This window comes from Drosophila ficusphila, unplaced genomic scaffold (assembly GCF_018152265.1).
Source record: "Drosophila ficusphila isolate 14025-0441.05 unplaced genomic scaffold, ASM1815226v1 contig_15, whole genome shotgun sequence".
Classification (NCBI taxonomy): Eukaryota; Metazoa; Arthropoda; class Insecta; order Diptera; family Drosophilidae; genus Drosophila; species Drosophila ficusphila.
The window spans coordinates 24,045-40,896 of NW_025064041.1; the positions used below are offsets into that span (position 1 = coordinate 24,045).

General features: G+C 37.8%; 1 protein-coding gene across 1 annotated transcript; it reads left to right on the forward strand.

Annotated features, from left to right (window-relative positions):
• Positions 1–2,514: 2,514 nt before the first annotated feature.
• Positions 2,515–3,659, forward strand: LOC122320894. The gene is made up of 2 exons (XM_043209503.1): positions 2,515–3,450; positions 3,507–3,659. Exons 1-2 carry the CDS (start codon positions 2,515–2,517, stop codon positions 3,657–3,659), a joined length of 1,089 nt encoding a protein of 362 aa, XP_043065438.1.
• Positions 3,660–16,852: the final 13,193 nt, after the last annotated feature.

The window sequence follows — 16,852 nt, forward strand, 5'->3', positions numbered from 1 at the left end:
ATGTTTTGAATTCGCCTTACGCTCTTTTATACACGAAGCTTACACATGTACATACATACATATCTCCCTTTTTGTATTCTCGAAATCGAACATTAAAATCAGTGCATATTGGAGATCGAAACAAGTCGAACGTTTTATTCTTTTCTAATAACTCTGCATTCGGCAGAGTCCGCACATTTTGGCGACCGTGACAGGACTCTGCATTCGGCAAGTCCCACCATAATTCACTGAGAATTATTCCCTCTGCATTCGGCGGAGAAATAGATTCCAGCAACGCCAATACTTGGTGTATTTTGGCAGCAGCGGCAGCTCATCGGATTAGTGGCAGTGCGTTTGGCATCATCGTTGGATCTCCGGAAGCATCGTTGGATCACCGGAATCATCGCCACTGGATCGTCGTGGATACCTGCATACAGGGTATGCGCATCATAATCGTCGCAAGTACAGATTTGGAGACCAAAGAACAGCGGCACAAAGAGGACGAAAAACCGTAAGCTAGACTCGCAAATGCAATCGCGGTTTTGTCATTCCACTTTGAACCAAAGGGCATTGCCCATATATACACATACATACTTGTGCAGCTGGTCTGCAAATAAATAAGCCAAAAATTGAGTTATTTTCTCAAGCATCGGAGTGTTTTGTTTTCTCCCTCTGAACCAAAGGGCATTGCCAACATACTTGGATAAGGTATTGCTTCACTCAATAATTGCTCTACACTTAGTTTTCGCTAAATAACTCTTTACAAAAATGACTGATTCTCAACTCGTGTCTTTAAGACAACAAAGGAATACAATTCAGCGAAATATAGTTAATCTCAAAGCTCGAATCGAACGGCAGAACGACCTTGCTGCTCTTGAATGCCAGTCACAAATTTTGGAATCGTATTTCAAACAAATTCTTCAAATTCAATCACAGATCGAACGGCTGGATGCGGCTGACGACGGCCGGCAAGAATTAGAGGACGTATTCATAGAAACCAAGGCAATTATCATCACTCGGATTGGGGCGTCAAAGAAGGACCGGCCAGAGGATGCAAGTTTCTTTAATTCATCGGCAAATTGCGGATCTGGGCACCATAATCGTTTGCCTTCGTTAAAGCTGCCTAAGTTCGACGGGAAGTATGGTGACTACATGAAGTTTATTACTGCCTTTACTAGCATGGTACATGATGACGCTTCTATATCAGCTGTTGATAAATTTAACTACTTGCTTAGCTGTTTGTCTGGCCCCGCGCTGAGTGTTGTGGCCCCCTTTCAAGTGTCCGAAATCAATTATCCAAAGGCGTTAAAGCAATTAAAGGAGCGCTACGATAAAAAGGTTTTGATTTTCACAGAGCACATATCTAGCTTATTCGACATTCAAATTATGAAGAGATCTGATCCCGCAGCTCTTCGCTGTATCTTGGATACCGTCTCCGCGCTGCGTGAATCGTTGTTGTCGTTAGGAACAGAAGCAGATGTAATGAACGCAATATTAATTCATCTTGTTTTGTCTAAAATTGATGCAGATTCGAAATTATCGTACGATCGGTGTCAAGAATACGAGGTGTTGCCTACTTGGGAGGATTGCTATCGCAGTTTAAGCCGTCATTGTCAATTTTTGGAGAGCAACGTTAAACGAACATCTGATGAGAAGCCAAAGGAAAGGCCCACGCAGAATAGAAGAGCCTTTGTTGCGGCACAGGGTGGTTGTAAAAAATGTTCTGCTTCTGATCACTCTCTCACTCAGTGCCCTTCATTTGGTTTACTAGACTGGCAGGATAAATTGAATTTCGTTAAGCAATCCGCTCTGTGCATAAATTGTTTGCGCACCGGCCATTTGGCGAGCAGATGTCCAAATAGATCTCGATGCCGCGTTTGTCAAGGCTTACATCATACTATTCTGCATAGATCTGCTCATCCAGAGCAACCAACGCAAATTGTTTCCAACACATCTCAGCAGCAGCGGGAGCCCACACATGCTGTTTCCATGCTTTCGCGTCATTCGAGGCGCGCTTTAATTCCTACAGCAATAGTATTGATTAGGGATAAGTTCGGAATATTTCAGCCAGCCAGAGCTTTGCTTGACTCAGGCTCTGAAATAAATTTCATCTCTGAAGAGTTGGCCAAGCTCCTTCAGCTCAGATTCGAGAGACAGAAGTATGACATTTCTGGCATAGGCGATGTCAGAACGCAGATGAGATTCTCGGTCTCTACAACTATTCGATCACGATTGTCTGTAAATGAATGGCATTTACAATTCGCTGTAGCCAAGACAATATCGCTTAATCAGCCAGAGCGATTCGTTGATACTTCACAATGGAATATACCCTCAGAGATTGACCTTGCAGATCCAGGCTTCTACATGCCTCACCGAATTGACCTACTCATCAGCACACAAGAGTTTTTTGATTTGCTTTCAAATGGCAAAATTTCTTTGGGTCCAGGCCTTCCTTGCCTGGTCAATACTGCACTTGGTTGGATCGTTGGCGGAAAGGTTTCTGATATTCCGCAATCTCAAGTCGTAACATGCAACATGGCACGTTCTACGGAGCTGCAAGGTGCATTAGAAAGGTTTTGGCTAATCGAGGAGTTTGATTCGCACGATCAAGGTTTCACCGCAGAAGAGCAGGAATGCGAACGGCATTTTGTGGCAAACACAAGGTTTCTCACATCTGGACGGGTCGAAGTTTGCTTGCCATTTAAGGAGAATCCTCACATGCTAGGTAAATCGTTTGAAATTGCCAAATCCCGGTTTTTGCAAACTGAACGTAGGTTGAGCCGCAACCCGTTGTTGAAGGAGATGTACGTACAATTCATGAGGGAGTACATAGATTTGAATCATATGCAATTGGCATCTAATTTCGACTCTCAGAAGACACATTATGTAATCCCACATCATGGAGTCCTTAGATCTGAAAGCACAACTACCAAGCTGCGTGTTGTGTTTGATGCATCGTGCAAAACAACGTCGAACCTGTCTCTGAATGAGTTTTTGATGATTGGCCCAAGCATCCAGCAGAATCTTATCCTGACACTTCTTGCCTTTCGCTTACATCGTCATGCACTCGTAGCTGATATCTGCAAGATGTATCGCCAGTTTGAAGTATCACCAGACGATCGCATGTATCAACTTGTTCTCTGGAGAGAATCCTCAGCTGCGCCTTTAGAATTGTTTCAGCTCAACACTGTCACGTACGGCATGTCCTGTGCACCATTTCTAGCAATCAGGAGCTTGAAATATATTGCGGATAACTTCTCCAATCAGTTTCCCATCGGAGCATCCGTACTTCAAGAAGATATGTACGTCGATGACCTCCTTACTGGAGCAGACAGTGTCGAAGAGCTTCATCTCAAGGCTACAGAGGTCACCAGCATACTTTCTAAGGCTGGATTAGAGCTTGCAAAGTGGAACACAAGCAAAATAGAAGGCAACGGAGCAGAGTTTCAATTCAAGGTTGATACCAAAGATGTAACGAAGACTTTAGGCATGTCGTGGCAACCAAAACTAGATGTGTTTTGTTTCAGGTATACTCTACCTACAATCTCTGTCGTCACCAAGCGGAGCATCGTTTCACTTGTCGCTCACCTGTACGATTTGCTAGGGCTCGTATCACCAGTCGTTATTCGGTGCAAAATTTTGGTCCAAGAGTTGTGGATGCATCGTCTAAACTGGGATGATCCACTTCCCCCTGAGCTTCAATCTCAGTGGCAGCGAATAGAACAAGATTTGCACAATCTTCAAACCATCGAAGTTCCAAGATTCATTAACTCGTCACCAAAAAATCTATCGGAAATACACGGTTTTTCAGATGCATCGCAGCGAGCTTATGGCTGTTGCCTATATCTACGAACATACATAAACGGAGAGTTCAAATCAACGCTAATCATCGCCAAGTCTAAGGTGGCCCCAATAAAAGCAGTTTCATTGCCGCGGCTAGAATTGTGCGCCGCATATTTATTGTGTCAAACATGGGCCAAGATTAAGCATAAATTCGAAACATATATTGATAATATTTTCTTTTGGACAGATTCAAGAATCGTTCTACAGTGGCTTACCATGCACTCGTCCAGGCTAAACTGTTTCGTCGCCAACCGGATTTCTGAGATGCAATCAACCACGTCGAACATCACTTGGAGCCACGTTCCGGGCAAGGACAATCCCGCGGACATAGTGTCAAGAGGCTGCGCAGCGTCCGAGCTTATGGAAACTATATGGTTTCGTGGACCAGGCTTCTTACGTCAAGACTCATCTGTATGGCCTCAACCAGTACCAAATTCTCAGGACACCAATGAAGAGTTGGAGCTGCGAAAAGCAACAGTCCTCACATGTACCGAAAGCGGCAGCAAGGAAAATGTATTCGATGAAGTTATCAACAAATTCTCATCCTATCGGCGCATTTTGCGAGTCATGGCTTTTGTGTTGCGCGTCTTCAATAGAATGAAGGTCAACAGGAAGGTGAACGTAGTCGATGTAATTCATACACCAGCAACTGAATTGCAATACGCGTTCAAGCACATCGTAGCACAAATTCAGCAGAAGGCCTTTTTCAACGAAATCCAGCAGCTGAAGGGAAACAAGATTTTGAAGCCCGAATTTCAAAAGCTAAATCCGTTCCTAGCAGCGACGGACGGATCAAACGGTTCGATAACACTATTACGTGTAGGAGGCCGCTTAGCCAAGGCACCCATTTCACTCGATGCCAAATTTCCTGTTCTTCTACCAAAAGATCATTCCTTCACATTGAAATTCGTTGAATATCTCCACCAGCAGCACATGCACGCAGGACCAAAGGCTCTCATTGGAATCCTGCGACTTCAGGCGTGGATTGTAAACGCCCGAGAAATCGTTCGAAAGATTGTACGACGCTGCACTCACTGTTACCATTACAAGCCTCGTTTAATGGAACAAATGATGGGATCACTTCCAGTTGATCGGTTTCATTCACAACGACCTTTTTTGTCACTGGAGTCGACCTATGTGGACCATTTTCCACATCATACCGCATTCGAAGCAAGGTGCCATATAAAACATACATGGCGGTGTTTATATGCTTTTCTTCAAAAGCAATCCACATAGAACTCATTTCCGATCTATCCACTAATAATTTCATTCTCTGTTTAAAGCGCTTCGTCAGTCGCAGAGGCATCCCACTACGGATTTATTGTGACAATGCAACTAATTTCGTCGGTGCACGATCGCAGCTCGAGGACTTTAAGCAGCAGCTGTTCGACGAAGCCAACACATCGAAGTTGCAGAAGTTCAGCAGCATCGTGGGATTCGAGTTCAAGTTCATCCCTCCGCGTGCTCCCCACTTTGGCGGCTTGTGGGAGGCCGCAGTGAAGTCCATGAAGAGCCTTATGATGAAGAACTTGGGCAACACTGGACTAACGTACGAGGAGCTTCAAACGATTGCAATCGAGTCGGAGGCAATCCTAAATTCAAGACCAATGGCACCCCTTTCCGAAGACCCAAACGATGGAGAGGCGCTTAGCCCAGCGCACTTGCTGATTGGGTCGTCTTTGATGTCCGTACCGGAGCCTTCAATTGACGATAGCAGACCATCTTATCTTACGCGGTGGCAGCGCGTAACGTTCTTGAAGCAGCAGTTCTGGGAGCTATGGAGGCGTGATTATTTACACACGCTTCAGGAGCGCTCCAAATGGCTCAAACCCCACGCCAACATTCAGATTGGCCAAATGGTGATTGTTCACGAGGATAATACACCTCCCCAGGAATGGATTCTTGGTCGCATCACCAACACGCATGTCGGAGCTGATGGACGAGTACGAGTGGCCGAGATCAAAGTGAAAAACGGAAACATTCGAAGACCCATCTGTAAGATAGCGCCCCTGCCTGAGCAAATTGGTGCTTGAATACTCCTTGGATCATTCAACGGGCGGAGAATGTTCGATGACATCAACAGTCAATGCTAATCTTCACTTAATTAGTATTATGTTTATAAATCACTTTGTTTAATTTGCTTATATTTTGAATTCTTGCCAACTTGATATATTTAATTACCCCACACTGTAATCATATGCTTATGTTTTGAATTCGCCTTACGCTCTTTTATACACGAAGCTTACACATGTACATACATACATATCTCCCTTTTTGTATTCTCGAAATCGAACATTAAAATCAGTGCATATTGGAGATCGAAACAAGTCGAACGTTTTATTCTTTTCTAATAACTCTGCATTCGGCAGAGTCCGCACAATGGGCTTGCAGAAAAGTGACCAGATCCCAGCACTGCTTAGCCCAAACTTTTGAAATTTTTACCCGATTTAAAAGTGGAATACCTCTCTGAATTTGTTATTCGAATATCTATCTAGCTGCATTATTGGTTTATTTTCGAATTTTTGGTCAATATTTTGTAGTTTTTTATGACCCCCGACCTGTCAAAATTTGCAAAAAATGGGTTTGCAGAAAAGTGACCAGATCCCAGCACTGCTTAGCCCATAACTTTTGAAATTTTTACCCGATTTAAAAGTGGAATACCTCTCTGAATTTGTTGTTAAAATATCTATCTAGCTGCATTATTGGTTTATTTTCGAATTTTTGGTCAATATTTTGTAATTTTTTATGACCCCCGACCTGTCAAAATTTGCAAAAAATGGGTTTCTGAAAAGTGACCAGATCCCAGCACTGCTTAGCCCAAACTTTTGAAATTTTTACCCGATTTAAAAGTGGAATACCTCTCTGAATTTGTTGTTAAAATATCTATCTAGCTGCATTATTGGTTTATTTTCGAATTTTTGGTCAATATTTTGTAATTTTTTATGACCCCCGACCTGTCAAAATTTGCAAAAAATGGGTTTGCAGAAAAGTGACAAGATCCCAGCACTGCTTAGCCCAAACTTTTGAAATTTTTACCCGATTTAAAAGTGGAATACCTCTCTGATTTTGTTATTCGAATATCTATCTAGCTGCATTATTGGTTTATTTTCGAATTTTTGGTCAATATTTTGTAATTTTTTATGACCCCCGACCTGTCAAAATTTGCAAAAAATGGGTTTGCAGAAAAGTGACAAGATCCCAGCACTGCTTAGCCCAAACTTTTGAAATTTTTACCCGATTTAAAAGTGGAATACCTCTCTGAATTTGTTGTTAAAATATCTATCTAGCTGCATTATTGGTTTATTTTCGAATTTTTGGTCAATATTTTGTAATTTTTTATGACCCCCGACCTGTCAAAATTTGCAAAAAAAATGGGTTTGCAGAAAAGTGACCAGATCCCAGCACTGCTTAGCCCAAACTTTTGAAATTTTTACCCGATTTAAAAGTGGAATTCCTCTCTGAATTTGTTATTCGAATATCTATCTAGCTGCATTATTGGTTTATTTTCGAATTTTTGGTCAATATTTTGTAGTTTTTTATGACCCCCGACCTGTCAAAATTTGCAAAAAATGGGTTTGCAGAAAAGTGACAAGATCCCAGCCCTGCTTAGCCCAAACTTTTGAAATTTTTACCCGATTTAAAAGTGGAATACCTCTCTGAATTTGTTGTTAAAATATCTATCTAGCTGCATTATTGGTTTATTTTCGAATTTTTGGTCAATATTTTGTAATTTTTTATGACCCCCGACCTGTCAAAATTTGCAAAAAAATGGGTTTGCAGAAAAGTGACCAGATCCCAGCACTGCTTATCCCATAACTTTTGAAATTGTTACCCGATTTAAAAGTGGAATGCCTCTCTGAATTTGTTATTAAAATATCTATCTAGCTACATCATTGGTTTATTTTCGAATTTTTGGTCAATGTTTCGTCATTTTTTATGACCCCCGACCTGTCAAAATTTGCAAAAAATGGGTTTGCAGAAAAGTGACCAGATCCCAGCACTGCTTAGCCCAAACTTTTGAAATTTTTACCCGATTTAAAAGTGGAATACCTCTCTGAATTTGTTATTCGAATATCTACAGTTGTTTTCAAAATAATAGGAGTGACCATCACGAATGTGAAAATCGGTGAAAAAAACTATGTCAATACGAATTAAATTTCTTAAATTCATTTTTTTTAACAAATATGACTTGTATTAAAGTAATTAAAACTAAAAAAAAGTTACTTCATTAAATACATACTTAAAAAAAAAAAAAAAAAAAGGGAACAACACCCAATATGGGTTTCTCAAAATAATAGGAGCGTTCAAGCAAATTCTCTCAGAACTTTTGAAAATAATATATAACGATAAAATATGGTTATATTAAGTAATTTAATGTTAAATGTAATTAAAAAAAACTATAATTAGTACTTCGTGGCACCACCTTAATTGGCTATCACTGCCGCACAGCGCCTTGGCATGGAATCCACCAATTTCTGGCATCTTTCGGGACGAATCGAGGTCCAAGAGGCCTTTACAATTTCCCAAAGCTCGGAAACATTAGTTGGATGCCTTTCTGCGACCGCCTTTTTAACGTCTGTCCATAAATTTTCGATCGGATTCAGATCGGGGGGACTGGGCGGGCCATTCAAGTACTGCAATCTTATTGTCTGCAAACCACTTCTTAGCCACTTTACTTGTGTGCTTTGGGTCATTGTCTTGCTGGAAGACCCAAACCAGTGGCATTTCTTCGCTAGCATAAGGCAGCATTGTTTCCTGCATTATTTGGACATATCCAGGACCATCCATAATATTTTTAATCCAATATATTGGACCTACGCCATAGTACGAGAAACATGCCCAAATCATTATATTATGTCCGCCATGTTTGATCGTTTTAATGCAATATTTGGCATTAAATTCGGTGTTAGGTGGTCTTCTAACGTACTGTCGAGATCCTTTGCCACCATAAAGGACTATTTTCGACTTATCCGACCACAAGATGTTACGCCACTTTTCAACTGACCAGTTGACATGGCTCTTTGCAAATTTCATTCTTGCGGCTATGTGCTTCTTGGTGTGGAATGGAATTTTCCGTGGACTGTGGGCAGTCAAATTTTGCTTCTTTAAAAGACGACTTATTGTTGGGATACTTGCGTCCAAGTTAAGCTCATCCTTGATTTCTTTGCAGCTTGCAAAAGGATGTTTCTTCGAGTACCTTGCAACACGTGTAGCCAGTTTATCGGCTAGAACTTGGGGTCGGCCGCGGGTTTCCGGCTTGGGTGAAAATTTTAGTGCATTTCGGATCATGGAAGCACCGCATCCAATTATTTTTTGTACTTCCTTGTACGTTTTCCCACTTGAAATCAAGTTTTTGATCAAATCACGCCGCTCAGGTCTGCAATGTTTGCCACGACCCATTGCTTTAAATTTTCGATCTTAAACGTTAAAATTGTAGTTGGATATTAATCATTCTATACTTTTAAGCCGTTTTTTTAAGAATAATTACCTTTTTTTGCGCTCTGAACAGATTCAAATGGCACACTCCTATTATTTTGATGAGCGCAAAATGAAGTTTGTTTACGAATTTGGGTAATTCTCAGAAAACGAAGATAGTAAAATGAAAAAATAACGGTACCTCAGAATGTGTATCCATAAACAAATTTGGAAAAAGAAATAAAATTGAAAAAAATGAACGCATAACATTGCTACAGAAGGGACAAGTGCATATGCAAAAGCACTCCTATTATTTTGAAAACAGCTGTATCTAGCTGCATTATTGGTTTATTTTCGAATTTTTGGTCAATATTTTGTAGTTTTTTATGACCCCCGACCTGTCAAAATTTGCAAAAAATGGGTTTGCAGAAAAGTGACAAGATCCCAGCACTGCTTAGCCCAAACTTTTGAAATTTTTACCCGATTTAAAAGTGGAATGCCTCTCTGAATTTGTTATTAAAATATCTATCTAGCTACATCATTGGTTTATTTTCGAATTTTTGGTCAATGTTTCGTCATTTTTTATGACCCCCGACCTGTCAAAATTTGCAAAAAATGGGTTTGCAGAAAAGTGACCAGATCCCAGCACTGCTTAGCCCAAACTTTTGAAATTTTTACCCGATTTAAAAGTGGAATACCTCTCTGAATTTGTTATTCGAATATCTATCTAGCTGCATTATTGGTTTATTTTCGAATTTTTGGTCAATATTTTGTAGTTTTTTATGACCCCCGACCTGTCAAAATTTGCAAAAAATGGGTTTGCAGAAAAGTGACCAGATCCCAGCACTGCTTAGCCCATAACTTTTGAAATTTTTACCCGATTTAAAAGTGGAATACCTCTCTGAAATTGTTGTTAAAATATCTATCTAGCTGCATTATTGGTTTATTTTCGAATTTTTGGTCAATATTTTGTAATTTTTTATGACCCCCGACCTGTCAAAATTTGCAAAAAATGGGTTTGCAGAAAAGTGACAAGATCCCAGCACTGCTTAGCCCAAACTTTTGAAATTTTTACCCGATTTAAAAGTGGAATGCCTCTCTGAATTTGTTGTTAAAATATCTATCTAGCTGCATTATTGGTTTATTTTCGAATTTTTGGTCAATATTTTGTAATTTTTTATGACCCCCGACCTGTCAAAATTTGCAAAAAATGGGTTTGCAGAAAAGTGACAAGATCCCAGCACTGCTTAGCCCATAACTTTTGAAATTTTTACCCGACTTAAAAGTGGAATACCTCTCTGAATTTGTTATTTAAATATCTATCTAGCTGCATTATTGGTTTATTTTCGAATTTTTGGTCAATATTTTGTAATTTTTTATGACCCCCGACCTGTCAAAATTTGCAAAAAATGGGTTTGCAGAAAAGTGACCAGATCCCAGCACTGCTTAGCCCAAACTTTTGAAATTTTTACCCGATTTAAAAGTGGAATACCTCTCTGAATTTGTTATTCGAATATCTATCTAGCTGCATTATTGGTTTATTTTCGAATTTTTGGTCAATATTTTGTAATTTTTTATGACCCCCGACCTGTCAAAATTTGCAAAAAATGGGTTTGCAGAAAAGTGACCAGATCCCAGCACTGCTTAGCCCAAACTTTTGAAATTTTTACCCGATTTAAAAGTGGAATACCTCTCTGAATGTGTTGTTAAAATATCTATCTAGCTGCATTATTGGTTTATTTTCGAATTTTTGGTCAATATTTTGTAATTTTTTATGACCCCCGACCTGTCAAAATTTGCAAAAAATGGGTTTCTGAAAAGTGACCAGATCCCAGCACTGCTTAGCCCAAACTTTTGAAATTTTTACCCGATTTAAAAGTGGAATACCTCTCTGAATTTGTTATTCGAATATCTATCTAGCTGCATTATTGGTTTATTTTCGAATTTTTGGTCAATATTTTGTAGTTTTTTATGACCCCCGACCTGTCAAAATTTGCAAAAAATGGGTTTGCAGAAAAGTGACCAGATCCCAGCACTGCTTAGCCCATAACTTTTGAAATTTTTACCCGATTTAAAAGTGGAATACCTCTCTGAATTTGCTATTAAAATATCTATCTAGCTGCATTATTGGTTTATTTTCGAATTTTTGGTCAATATTTTGTAATTTTTTATGACCCCCGACCTGTCAAAATTTGCAAAAAAATGGGTTTGCAGAAAAGTGACCAGATCCCAGCACTGCTTATCCCATAACTTTTGAAATTGTTACCCGATTTAAAAGTGGAATGCCTCTCTGAATTTGTTATTAAAATATCTATCTAGCTACATCATTGGTTTATTTTCGAATTTTTGGTCAATGTTTCGTCATTTTTTATGACCCCCGACCTGTCAAAATTTGCAAAAAATGGGTTTGCAGAAAAGTGACCAGATCCCAGCACTGCTTATCCCAAACCTTTTGAAATTTTTACCCGATTTAAAAGTGGAATACCTCTCTGAATTTGTTATTCGAATATCTATCTAGCTGCATTATTGGTTTATTTTCGAATTTTTGGTCAATATTTTGTAATTTTTTATGACCCCCGACCTGTCAAAATTTGCAAAAAATGGGTTTGCAGAAAAGTGACCAGATCCCAGCACTGCTTAGCCCAAACTTTTGAAATTTTTACCCGATTTAAAAGTGGAATACCTCTCTGAATGTGTTGTTAAAATATCTATCTAGCTGCATTATTGGTTTATTTTCGAATTTTTGGTCAATATTTTGTAATTTTTTATGACCCCCGACCTGTCAAAATTTGCAAAAAATGGGTTTCTGAAAAGTGACCAGATCCCAGCACTGCTTAGCCCAAACTTTTGAAATTTTTACCCGATTTAAAAGTGAAATACCTCTCTGAATTTGTTATTCGAATATCTATCTAGCTGCATTATTGGTTTATTTTCGAATTTTTGGTCAATATTTTGTAGTTTTTTATGACCCCCGACCTGTCAAAATTTGCAAAAAATGGGTTTGCAGAAAAGTGACCAGATCCCAGCACTGCTTAGCCCATAACTTTTGAAATTTTTACCCGATTTAAAAGTGGAATACCTCTCTGAATTTGTTGTTAAAATATCTATCTAGCTGCATTATTGGTTTATTTTCGAATTTTTGGTCAATATTTTGTAGTTTTTTATGACCCCCGACCTGTCAAAATTTGCAAAAAATGGGTTTGCAGAAAAGTGACCAGATCCCAGCACTGCTTAGCCCAAACTTTTGAAATTTTTACCCGATTTAAAAGTGGAATACCTCTCTGAATTTGTTATTCGAATATCTATCTAGCTGCATTATTGGTTTATTTTCGAATTTTTGGTCAATATTTTGTAGTTTTTTATGACCCCCGACCTGTCAAAATTTGCAAAAAATGGGTTTGCAGGAGAGTGACCAGATCCCAGCACTGCTTAGCCCATAACTTTTGAAATTTTTACCCGATTTAAAAGTGGAATACCTCTCTGAATTTGTTATTCGAATATCTATCTAGCTGCATTATTGGTTTATTTTCGAATTTTTGGTCAATATTTTGTAATTTTTTATGACCCCCGACCTGTCAAAATTTGCAAAAAAAATGGGTTTGCAGAAAAGTGACCAGATCCCAGCACTGCTTATCCCATAACTTTTGAAATTTTTACCCGATTTAAAAGTGGAATACCTCTCTGAATTTGTTATTAAAATATCTATCTAGCTACATCATTGGTTTATTTTCGAATTTTTGGTCAATGTTTCGTCATTTTTTATGACCCCCGACCTGTCAAAATTTGCAAAAAATGGGTTTGCAGAAAAGTGACCAGATCCCAGCACTGCTTAGCCCAAACTTTTGAAATTTTTACCCGATTTAAAAGTGGAATACCTCTCTGAATTTGTTATTCGAATATCTATCTAGCTGCATTATTGGTTTATTTTCGAATTTTTGGTCAATATTTTGTAATTTTTTATGACCCCCGACCTGTCAAAATTTGCAAAAAATGGGTTTGCAGAAAAGTGACCAGATCCCAGCACTGCTTAGCCCATAACTTTTGAAATTTTTACCCGATTTAAAAGTGGAATACCTCTCTGAATTTGTTGTTAAAATATCTATCTAGCTGCATTATTGGTTTATTTTCGAATTTTTGGTCAATATTTTGTAATTTTTTATGACCCCCGACCTGTCAAAATTTGCAAAAAATGGGTTTGCAGAAAAGTGACCAGATCCCAGCACTGCTTAGCCCAAACTTTTGAAATTTTTACCCGATTTAAAAGTGGAATACCTCTCTGAATTTGTTATTAAAATATCTATCTAGCTACATTATTGGTTTATTTTCGAATTTTTGGTCAATATTTTGTAATTTTTTATGACCCCCGACCTCTCAAAATTTGCAAAAAATGGGTTTGCAGAAAAGTGACCAGAACCCAGCACTGCTTAGCCCATAACTTTTGAAATTTTTACCCGATTTAAAAGTGGAATACCTCTCTGAATTCGTTATTAAAATATCTATCTAGCTGCATTATTGGTTTATTTTCGAATTTTTGGTCAATATTTTGTAGTTTTTTATGACCCCCGACCTGTCAAAATTTGCAAAAAATGGGTTTGCAGAAAAGTGACCAGATCCCAGCACTGCTTATCCCAAACCTTTTGAAATTTTTACCCGATTTAAAAGAGGAATACCTCTCTGAATTTGTTGTTAAAATATCTATCTAGCTGGATTATTGGTTTATTTTCGAATTTTTGGTCAATATTTTGTAATTTTTTATGACCCCCGACCTGTCAAAATTTGCAAAAAATGGGTTTGCAGAAAAGTGACCAGATCCCAGCACTGCTTAGCCCAAACTTTTGAAATTTTTACCCGATTTAAAAGTGGAATACCTCTCTGAATTTGTTGTTAAAATATCTATCTAGCTGCATTATTGGTTTATTTTCGAATTTTTGGTCAATATTTTGTAGTTTTTTATGACCCCCGACCTGTCAAAATTTGCAAAAAATGGGTTTGCAGAAAAGTAACAAGATCCCAGCACTGCTAAGCCCAAACTTTTGAAATTTTTACCCGATTTAAAAGTGGAATACCTCTCTGAATTTGTTGTTAAAATATCTATCTAGCTGCATTATTGGTTTATTTTTGAATTTTTGGTCAATATTTTGTAATTTTTTATGACCCCCGACCTGTCAAAATTTGCAAAAAAATGGGTTTGCAGAAAAGTGACCAGATCCCAGCACTGCTTATCCCATAACTATTGAAATTTTTACCCGATTTAAAAGTGGAATGCCTCTCTGAATTTGTTGTTAAAATATCTATCTAGCTGCATTATTGGTTTATTTTCGAATTTTTGGTCAATGTTTCGTCATTTTTTATGACCCCCGACCTGTCAAAATTTGCAAAAAATGGGTTTGCAGAAAAGTGACAAGATCCCAGCACTGCTTAGCCCAAACTTTTGAAATTTTTACCCGATTTAAAAGTGGAATACCTCTCTGAATTTGTTGTTAAAATATCTATCTAGCTGCATTATTGGTTTATTTTCGAATTTTTGGTCAATATTTTGTAATTTTTTATGACCCCCGACCTGTCAAAATTTGCAAAAAATGGGTTTGCAGAAAAGTGACCAGATCCCAGCACTGCTTAGCCCAAACTTTTGAAATTTTTACCCGATTTAAAAGTGGAATACCTCTCTGAATTTGTTATTAAAATATCTATCTAGCTGCATTATTGGTTTATTTTCGAATTTTTGGTCAATATTTTGTAATTTTTTATGACCCCCGACCTCTCAAAATTTGCAAAAAATGGGTTTGCAGAAAAGTGACCAGAACCCAGCACTGCTTAGCCCATAACTTTTGAAATTTTTACCCGATTTAAAAGTGGAATACCTCTCTGAATTCGTTATTAAAATATCTATCTAGCTGCATTATTGGTTTATTTTCGAATTTTTGGTCAATATTTTGTAGTTTTTTATGACCCCCGACCTGTCAAAATTTGCAAAAAATGGGTTTGCAGAAAAGTGACCAGATCCCAGCACTGCTTATCCCAAACCTTTTGAAATTTTTACCCGATTTAAAAGTGGAATACCTCTCTGAATTTGCTATTAAAATATCTATCTAGCTGCATTATTGGTTTATTTTCGAATTTTTGGTCAATATTTTGTAATTTTTTATGACCCCCGACCTCTCAAAATTTGCAAAAAATGGGTTTGCAGAAAAGTGACCAGAACCCAGCACTGCTTAGCCCATAACTTTTGAAATTTTTACCCGATTTAAAAGTGGAATACCTCTCTGAATTCGTTATTAAAATATCTATCTAGCTGCATTATTGGTTTATTTTCGAATTTTTGGTCAATATTTTGTAGTTTTTTATGACCCCCGACCTGTCAAAATTTGCAAAAAATGGGTTTGCAGAAAAGTGACCAGATCCCAGCACTGCTTATCCCAAACCTTTTGAAATTTTTACCCGATTTAAAAGTGGAATACCTCTCTGAATTTGCTATTAAAATATCTATCTAGCTGCATTATTGGTTTATTTTCGAATTTTTGGTCAATATTTTGTAATTTTTTATGACCCCCGACCTGTCAAAATTTGCAAAAAATGGGTTTGCAGAAAAGTGACCAGATCCCAGCACTGCTTAGCCAAAACTTTTGAAATTTTTACCCGATTTAAAAGTGGAATACCTCTCTGAATTTGTTATTAAAATATCTATCTAGCTGCATTATTGGTTTATTTTCGAATTTTTGGTCAATATTTTGTAGTTTTTTATGACCCCCGACCTGTCAAAATTTGCAAAAAATGGGTTTGCAGAAAAGTAACAAGATCCCAGCACTGCTAAGCCCAAACTTTTGAAATTTTTACCCGATTTAAAAGTGGAATACCTCTCTGAATTTGTTGTTAAAATATCTATCTAGCTGCATTATTGGTTTATTTTTGAATTTTTGGTCAATATTTTGTAATTTTTTATGACCCCCGACCTGTCAAAATTTGCAAAAAAATGGGTTTGCAGAAAAGTGACCAGATCCCAGCACTGCTTATCCCATAACTATTTAAAATTTTTACCCGATTTAAAAGTGGAATGCCTCTCTGAATTTGTTGTTAAAATATCTATCTAGCTGCATTATTGGTTTATTTTCGAATTTTTGGTCAATATTTTGTAATTTTTTATGACCCCCGACCTGTCAAAATTTGCAAAAAATGGGTTTGCAGAAAAGTGACAAGATCCCAGCACTGCTTAGCCCAAACTTTTGAAATTTTTACCCGATTTAAAAGTGGAATACCTCTCTGAATTTGTTGTTAAAATATCTATCTAGCTGCATTATTGGTTTATTTTCGAATTTTTGGTCAATATTTTGTAATTTTTTATGACCCCCGACCTGTCAAAATTTGCAAAAAATGGGTTTGCAGAAAAGTGACCAGATCCCAGCACTGCTTAGCCCAAACTTTTGAAATTTTTACCCGATTTAAAAGTGGAATACCTCTCTGAATTTGTTATTAAAATATCTATCTAGCTGCATTATTGGTTTATTTTCGAATTTTTGGTCAATATTTTGTAATTTTTTATGACCCCCGACCTCTCAAAATTTGCAAAAAATGGGTTTGCAGAAAAGTGACCAGAACCCAGCACTGCTTAGCCCATAAC

Excerpts from the sequence above, each read along its gene's own strand:
- LOC122320894 (XM_043209503.1), top strand. The coding sequence starts at position 2,515 with ATGGCACGTTCTACGGAGCTGCAAGGTGCATTAGAAAGGTTTTGGCTA. Across the intron at positions 3,451-3,506 it reads TCAAGGTTGATACCAAAGAT|GTATACTCTACCTACAATCT; the intron begins GTAACGAAGACT and ends GTTTTGTTTCAG.